We start from the raw sequence: 9373 nt of genomic DNA, 5'->3' as shown, positions 1-9373 counted from the left end.
TAATCTAAGCGGGACCCTATAGACTAACTAGATATAGTTCCGAAAATAATCTAAATGCTTAAAAGTCTCTTTCCTATATTTAGGATAGTTATATCTAATTATCTTACCGCGCTACTTAGCACGTTCCCGTTCTACTAAGTGCTAGTCGTTAAAGTAGTTATTCCTTATAGTTAGACGATACTATCGAATCGTCCGCTCTCTAAGAGGCAATTGCTCGTCGCTAATATAGTCCGGATACTAGGTCGCTTCTATAAAAAGCGGGAAGGGATCGGGTCTAGGCTCTAGCTCGGAACTAGCGTATAGCTCGGGTAACTCTTACTTAATAGACTACCCGACTTAGGCTTTTAGCCGGGTCCGGCTATTCTTTCCCGTCTCTTTCTTATCGTATAGAGCTACTATAAGGTCGATAGCCTCGATTCTATACTAGGAGATCTCCTTCTTAGTCTAGCTCCTAGGCTAATAATAGAAAATCTCGGCTAGTCTAGCGCGCTTAGGCACGACGAGATCGATAGCTAGCTCCTCGTATTCCTCTTCTACCTCTCCTCGAGCTTATGCCTCGACGTCTTAGGTCGGACGGTGGTAAAAGTAATACTCGCGATATCCTTTTACGATCCTCCTCTCGCGCTCTACCCGCTTAGTCTTAATCTTATTTATAAGTTTTCGGATATCCTCCTTATCCTCGTAGCCGTCGATTCGATACCGTCCTTACTTAAGAGTCGCTCGCTTCTCTTTTAATACTACTATCTCTAGGTCCGGCGGCGTATTAGCCTATACCTCGTTAGGCACTATATCCTTAACGGCCTAAGGGTCGCGGGTAAGGCTAACGTATGCGAATATCTAGAATAGTTTATTCTACTTCTCCTCCTCTAAGAAGGCATTCTAGATATCGAACTAGGTAATCTTATTTAGATATACGCTATAGAAAGTAGTAAACCTAGGGTTATAACGTATTATCTAGTTACGGACTATATCCGGTGCGTCGCTTAGAGAGCTAAACTAGTTAGTATTACCGCCCGTCTTAGAAGACCCTCTTCGCTAGCTAGTCTATAGGGCGGGGCTTAATATACTATTAATAGCGTTTATAGCGCCTCTCCGAGCGAATCTCGGCGTCTAGGGCTTCTCGTGTCCCGAATTAAGGCTCTACCGACCTATATCGTAATTTAGCTTAGAGTATAGCATAGCTTCGTCGGCGGAAAGGGTAGTACTATAAACCCGCCGGAAAACCGGCACCTTAAGCATTGACTCCTTCTACCGGAGCGGCGTAGATTGCGTCGGGCCCTAGACCTTTGTCTTAAATATACGGGATATATTCGTTAAGCTTTACGCATTAAACGTATAGTTATATAGCGCTAGGGCGATAAGAACTATAATAAGGTAGAATATTAGCTTCCTAGTAAGGGTAAAGAAAAAGATAGTTCTAACTTATAATAATTAGTATATACTATAAGGCTAATCGACTAGAGCGGCTTAAGGCGTACGGTTTAAGCTTATTATCTGCTCCCTTATAGTTAATAAACTTAATAGCTATAACCGGGACGGAATTCCTAGTAGTAGGGTAACGGACGATTATTATAAAGATATCCTTATAGTAGAGAGCTTTAGGACGACTACGCTTAGTCGTCTCCTATATAATTAGCTTAGCTAGCTAATAAGATACTTTATCTATCGCCTCGTCTAACTCTTTCTCGCCGTTAGTTAACTAGACGACTTTTAAGCTAAAGAGCTCCTCGATAAAACTATCCTTCGGATTCTTCCTCTAACTATCTACTAACTTAGTAGGCCGTGCCCTAGTATAGCATAGAATCTAATAGTAGCCCGCTAGCTAGATACGATAGCGCTCGAGGGCAAAGGTACTAGCATTATACGCTATATTAAAGGTTAAGATAACCTAGAGGCTATCTACGTTTAGGACTAGCTTACTATTAACGTTAGGCGCCCGGAGGCTAAACCGAGGAACTAGGACGTTATAGTAATACTAATAGCGCGTTAGTAGACTTAGGAATTAGATATAATATAGGGTGGTATATTAAGGGTACCTTATAGACCTCTTTACTATTATTCCGGTCTATATATCGTCCGGTAATAGTTATATAGAGCTACTAAAACTAACGTATATACTCTTCTAATATACCCTATAACTTAACCTTATAATTTCTATAGATAAAGAGGAAGAAGTCTATTATAGTTTTACGAGCTAGGTTCCGGATTATCGCCTTCTAGTTACTAATCTAATTATTAGTATAGTACCTATATCGTTGAGTTTAGCCCTTAGTCCGAATGCTTAACGGGGATAGTACGATATACCGCGTCTATTTTCTAAAGATACTAGTAACGTTAATCTTCGTTTTAACCGAGTACTTCGGCTTAATAAAACGAACGACGCGTAGCTACTTTCGGTTTCTAGCGTGCTCCTCTACTAATAACGGCGCTAGCTTTACGACTCTCTCGCGCTCTTTAGCGGTAAAACGCTAAAGGAAGTTAAGGTAATGCTCTAGGGGAGCGTGCGCGAGGGGGTATCGGGCGATCGCGGTCGATATAATTATAAGTAGGTTTAGCGGGAAGGCGCAACTGCTAGTATTAAGCATTTAAATAGGGGCGTATCCGCTATTTATAGTAGATAACGGCTATACTAGCTAGCTAGCAACGCGGCATTCTGCCTAGGCGGCTATAGTTAGACTCCTCGGACGAGGCAGGCCGAGGGAGTGAGCTAGGATTAGTGGCTCCTTAGCGAGGGGATTATGGGCCGGCGTGGCACATAGCGCTTAGAGGTAGACAGTACTTAGCAAGGCCCCGCTTCTAGCTAGTATGCCTCGTTGCTAGAGCTGCTTAAAATAGCGGTATAAACCTCCGGATTAGGCCGCTCTAGCAGCGCTTCTTACATTTAAAGAGTAATATATAAGAGTAAGAAAAGGTATAAGATAAGCTATAGACCTTTACTTAGTAAAAGGGGTAGTCTTTTAAGGAGTTCTTACTAGAATTTAAAGAGACTTTAACTTAAGCGGCGGGTAATACTACTTAAGAAGATAGCGCTAAACTTACCTAGCTATAAAACTTAATCTTCTTAGCGCTTTAAGACCTACTTATCCTTATTATAATACCCTTTACTTATAAGGGCTATATAGCTTACTTTATAAAGGTAGCTTAAGGATATAAGTAAACGCTATACTTTTAAAAGCTATATAAGCGCTTAGCTTTAAGCGGAACTAACTAGCTAAATAGTTCTTCCTTACTTAGCTTATTTATAACTAAGCCTACTCTTAAGTTAGCGACCGATATAAATAATAATATCTAAATAGCGGCTATATACCTTAAGGGGCATAGTTATAGTAAGGCCCTAGCTACTTTATTAATAGTATAGCTTAGTAAGATAGCTAAGTAAGTACCTTATAAGGAAATAAATAAATAATATAAAGAGGGCCGCTATATATATTATAGTATAAGTATATATATAGTTAGGTTATACTTTAACCTTTTAGTAAGGGGGCTAGTAAGATATAAGTTACTTATACTTTATTAAAATCTAATAATAAAGGAGATAAAGAAACCTCCGCTATATATAAAGTAAAGGTAAAAGCTTAGCTTTAGTATAAATATAGGCTTTAGAGCTTAGTAAGCTAATACTAGCTAAAGAGGACTTAGTAAAGTATATTAAAAAAGAACTTATATTAATACTAGTTATTATAAACTAAACTTACTTTCTTTTTACCCTTATAAATAAGGGCTATTAATATTACGCTATAATTAGTAAAGTAAAAGCCCTTAAGCTATACTTACTAATAAAAAAGATTTACCTTAAGTATATAAAGGGCGCTTTAGCCGCGATAAAATGCGCGGTTATTAAAGGTATCGCCTAAGTAACTATAAAGGTTAATAGCCTCTTATAGCTACTAATAGTATCTATAGTACCTTAGCTTAAGTTTCCCTTAATTATTAAAAAGCTATAGTTAATATATATAAAGTTATACTTAGTACTATATAAAAAAAGGCTATAGTTTAGACCTATATAGTCTTAAGTTTAGTATAATAATAAAGGAGAAAAAGCGCTAAATACCTTACTTAACTTATAAGATACTTAAGAAGTCTTAGCCTTAGTATTTATAAGTATATTATAGTAGATTTATAAGCGGAAAGGGCTAGCTATAGCTATAGTATTAATCTATATAGTTAGCTTAGTAGATATTAAGAAAGCGCTATAACTAAAGCGCCTTATATTAAAAGAGGAGCTATTATAAGCTATCTTATTATAGTTCTATAACCTATTATAGCTCTTTTAAAAATGTAAGGCTAATAAGTTAAACCCCTATAGCTAGGTATAGCCTATATAATACTGCTTTATATAAAGGATAATAGTAAGGAGCTTCCCTTATTATTTAAGCTACTATATAGTATATTATAAAAGGAACTACTAGTATTAAAGAAGACCTTTATAAACCTCTTTAATAAGGGATTTATTAAGGTTAGCTCCTTTAAAGTAATAGCTCTAGTCCTATTTATATAAAAGCTAAGAGGGGTACTTTATTTTTATATAAACTACTAAGCGTTAAATATAATTATACGCTTAGACTAGTACTTCCTTTTACTTATAAGAGAAACCCTTTATAACCTAATAAAGGTAAAGTAGTTTATAAAGCTTAATATTATCTAAGCGCTTTATAAGGTATAAATAGTATATAGGGAGAAGTAAAAGATAGCGTTTTATATAAGATATAGCTTATTTAAGTAAATAGTTACCCTTTTTAGCTTAATAAGTGCCCTAGCTATATTTTAATATTATATTAACTAAGTACTTAAGGGTTTCCTTAATAAGTTTATATCTATATATATAAATAATATTCTTATTTATTTAAGTAGGAGCTATAAGGACTATATATAAAGGGTATAAAAGGTATTAAACTACTTAGCGGAATATAGCTTATACCTAAACCTAAATAAGTATAAATTTAGTATTAAGCGTATTAAATACCTTAGCTTTATTATTATTATAAGTATAAGTATATAAGTAAACTTAGCTAAGATTAAAGCTATTTATAATTAAGCGGCCTTAATATTATAATAAAGTATATAAAGCTTCCTTAGCTTTACTAACTACTACTAAGTTTTTATTAAGGAGTTCTCGCGGATTATACTACTACTTAATAAGCTAATAAGAGATAGGGCCCCTTTTTCTTAGTAACTTATGTAAGTAAAGGCGTTCTAAGCCCTTAAGGACTTATTTTTATAGGCCTTTTTCTATATATATTATTATTTATATATAGCCTTTAAGGCTATAATAAGGCTAGTAAGAGGAGCCTCTTATTAATAGTCCTAGCTAATTATCTAACCTTATAGCTTATAATTAATTAAGGAGGATTTTCCTTTATATAAATATAAAGATAATAAAGAAAAGGTTAATTTAGCTAGTCTTATACTATATCTTTCCCCTTTATTACTAGGTTTCTAAGCCCCTTATATTTTCCTATATTAAGGATTAAAGTAGTTATAAAGGTTAAGAGGCGTTATAGCGTTATAGCTATACTATCTTATTATTATATAGCTTAAAACCTATTTTATTATATAGCCTTAAAGCTATTTTTACCTTATTATAAGCGGGGACTATTAGTATTAGTTAGTTAAGGCTAGTAATAAAGTAGCTAGATAAGCTAAGAAGGGGGAGTAGGATTTAAACCTATAACCTTATAAAAGAAGTAAGTCTTTTAAGCGCTTTTACTATTATACTATCCCTTCTTTTATAGGCCTTAGTACTGTCGGGCGGTGCGCGCACAACCCACACTGTCCAATCAGCAAAGAGCCGAGGCCCGGCGCGCACTGCGACGGGGTTGTGTGCGCACATCGCGCGCACTTTCTCCTCGCGCACAGCCTGGCGTGGCACCCAAATTCCATCGTCCAATCAGTACCTCCAGCCCAGTCGCGGCGCAGGTCTTGCGCTGGTCTCTCGCTGCCCATCACTCCTTTGTGTGCGAATCGATGCTTACGGCTTAGAGGCGCCCGCGCCTCTTGAGTTGCGGAAGAAGCCGTTGATCGATGGAATCGCCCTGCCCGTGTCATACTTACCGGAGCAGGCTTTTGTCCTCGACGTGTTGGCCGGCAATTGTCTCACTCCGTGATGGCTCGCTGGGTCCCGCCGCAGCTTGTGAATACGCAAGTGTGTCGTCCAAGTGCGAAGTAAAGACCATGTGCAGACATGTTCACATAGGGGACAGTTGGGGCCCTTGGGGGCGAGCATCACCCTGCCAGTGCCAATCAAGCAGACACCCTGACAGTAATGACCCTCGTGGCCAGCGCATCGTTCGCGGAGCTGAGGTGATCATGCTGATCGCGCCGCGCGCGGAGCTTGACCATGCATATATGACGGCGAGCCAATGCTTCGAGAGGATTGACTGATGACCAGGTAAACGACCGCTGCTTTAGGATTTACTTAGGATTAGCTCTAGGATGCAGCATCACTTTCTCAAGGATCCAAGGTCGGTGTGCAGTAGTCAATCCTATGTCTGTAGAGACAAAGTGCGGCAAAACTATTAAGAAGCTTTAATTGTCGCAACATCTCCCACTATAATCACTTCAGCTCACTTTCACATCGTTTCATCATTGTCAAGGTCATCTACCGTCAAAAGTCTAAATCATCTTTTCCACTTCAACCTATAGTACAGCTTAGCATGTCCAGCGGAAGCCTCGTGTGCAACAATATCCTCGCGGTCCTATACCAGGCGGCTCGTGGACATGACATGGAATTCAGGTCGAAGAATTTTTGGCAAAACCTTCTAATTCAACAATTCACCTATGCCCAGGGCTATACGGTCAACTCGGAAGTGAGTCCGGACGGAGATTCGCGAACGCGAGTGGATTTAAGCGTCGGCCTTGTTACCGAGGCGCATCACCACACATTGCTTTTACTCGAAGCAAAAAGGACAGGGACGGGAGCTAAACCTATACGGGAAGTTGAAAATCAGCTGGCCGAGGCAGCCAAAACATATCTTCGGACAACTAGATCACGTCTCGTTTACGGCATGACGACCTGGGGCACAACCGCCCGGTGCTGGTGGTTCGAGTTACAAGCAGACAACAAAGTCAGAAGGACAGCATACTTCGGAGAAAACGAAATCACCTATGCGAAAGATGAATACATCGATGCAAACGACGAGAGAGCCTTTTTCATTTCAGCCTTTTTTGCAAAGATCAGGGGTGATGGACCTGTTCCTGTACCTACCGCGCTTCAGTTGCCGTCTCAAGCAGGGGGCTCACAAGGAGGCTACAGCTACTCGGCTCACCCAGCAGGGTCATCTGGGACTTATCATGTGGCGGGCTGGGATTAGTCAGCAAGTCGTGTTTTGAGGAGGGCGGCTCGACGCGGGGCCCGGCGGTGGCGACCCGACCCAGCCAGCTGCCCTTGTTCCTAAGAGCTGATTGATGAATTCCACTGTTTGACCCTCACCAAATATTGCTCCGATTCTGTCAGTCTGTCCCGGTGAGCGTGGCCTTCGAAATGCACAGCGCGCGACGCTGTGCACTTTGCCAATTCGACATCGATGTGACGGACAAGATGGCCATACGTCTGTCTTCCCCCACTGCCCAAGCTTCGAGAGCCAACTTACGGGCAAGTCGAGAGCTAACTTATGGGCAAGTCGACGTAGAGGAACGACCGGCTCCATATACAGGCCTATCACCGCCTAAGCGCATCGTCTCCAGCGATATCGATTGCCCAGACCTTCGTCATGCTTGCCATGCCTTCTGTCAGGAGAGGGTAGAACCGGTCTGCTTGCAAGCATTGCTTCGCGTGACAAAGTATTCCCACATGACCACTGAGGATGAGGAACGCCGACGTCGCCTATGGCTGCGAGATCGTCTAAGGTCTGAGCTCGAGGCCTACTACGCCGTCGAAGCCCCCTGCAAAATGAGGAATCTAAGCTCAGATCTCTGGCATTACATAGCAGACTATCTTCTGCCACACTACGCGTTACTGAACATCCGCGGAGTTCTGCCTGGCCCCCGCGCCGTCTCCATCAACAGCATCACAACAGCTAAGAAGATGTGGTACGGCTTCACCGATTACGAGGGCACAAGCTACGTTTCGTGGCTCTCTAGCTCTCCTAGAGGGCCTAGATCCCTATCGCTTGCTTCCAATGCCGACCGTGCTCCCGGGTGTCTCCTCCTCACGGCAGAGAATCATCTTGGCATCACAGACGTGCGGCTTTCTGACTTCCGTGAGTCGAATGCCATCAGCGAAAGACCCGGAACTTGGTGGCGGACTATCCCACTTGATTGCCTGGGAATGAAAGTCGATGTAGAGTCGGATGTAAGTTGCATTCCTATCAGGCGTGGTATCCTAGCTCATCATCTATCAGGGCATCAAACTTCGGCGCTTGGTGTGTGGAGATCTTGGAACCATCGCGTGGAGCGTCCCAGAACCAAGAACACCCCGATTTCACTACTTCACCGACGGCAGCTCGTCCCGGGCACCTGCTCGTATGACCTTTTTCCGATCCAATCATCCAGAGGCGACTGGCTACTCGTTCCTTTGGGATTGCGGCCTAGTTCACATTCACGCGCACGTAGCTGGTGAAGACACGGCGTTCTATCGATCATTGCCGCCTGGTTCCTGGCTGTACATGCCAGTAGACCACGGCGAATTCATCTCAGAAATTTGGCAGCAAAAGTCCCTCTTCTTCCGAGAACGGGCTATCGCGGTAGGCTGGCGAACTCGTTCTTGCCGCTAGGCGAATCTGACCGTGCGCCTACGCAGTTTGTGACGAACAATGGCCGAGTCTTTGTAGCAGGTATCTATCTGAGGGCGGACCGGATGCCATTTGTCTTGATAGAGCGCCCCAGTCAAGAGCTCGGTCGGATCTACTTCGAGAGTTCGGCCAACGGAATCGGGGCTCTTGCATTTGCAACAGATGCTCCGAGGATAGAGCACTTGCTTTTCAAATGCCCCCAGCCGTCGCCAAACAATATACTTCTTTCTATCGAGAACTACTTCTTCTCTTCACATTCTCTGGATCGCTTGGAAGAAGTCACGCCCTGTCTCGCCAAGGACGGTACGGGCGTCGTCGGCCTTATCCTTCATTTCCCAGATGGACATCGAGGAAGCCTTGGACAAGTAAGATTCGACTCTTTGGGAGACCGCTTTACTATTGCTGAAAAACCGTCGTGGTTCCTCGGATTCGGGAAGCAGCAGGGTAGATACCCCTACGTTGTGAAGGTTGCAGCATGCCGACCGAGAGTGGACGGAGATGTGCAGGATGTCATGGAATTATCTCGCACGGGTAAACTAGAGTGGATTTGGTCTGAACGACAGTGCCTGGTCCTCTACAACGGTTGCAGGAGCCCTCCGACGACCTAGAAAGGGGTCGATGTATGAGGATAATAGCGATACGCG

At 42.3% G+C, this 9373-nt stretch overlaps 1 protein-coding gene across 1 annotated transcript; it reads left to right on the top strand.

Annotated features, from left to right (window-relative positions):
* Positions 1-7888: 7888 nt before the first annotated feature.
* On the top strand, positions 7889-8906 carry HRG_08924 (uncharacterized protein; the record flags this gene model as incomplete). Its single annotated transcript, XM_044867395.1, has 5 exons — positions 7889-8198; positions 8274-8290; positions 8340-8681; positions 8738-8771; positions 8824-8906. 5 exons carry the CDS (start codon positions 7889-7891, stop codon positions 8904-8906), a joined length of 786 nt encoding a protein of 261 aa, XP_044717416.1.
* Positions 8907-9373: the final 467 nt, after the last annotated feature.

The sequence above is a fragment of the Hirsutella rhossiliensis genome (genome assembly GCF_020360975.1).
Source record: "Hirsutella rhossiliensis strain HR02 chromosome Unknown scaffold00011, whole genome shotgun sequence".
Taxonomy (NCBI): domain Eukaryota; kingdom Fungi; phylum Ascomycota; class Sordariomycetes; order Hypocreales; family Ophiocordycipitaceae; genus Hirsutella; species Hirsutella rhossiliensis.
Note: the sequence above shows the minus strand (reverse complement) of the source record. Positions and strands in the feature narration are given on the sequence as shown.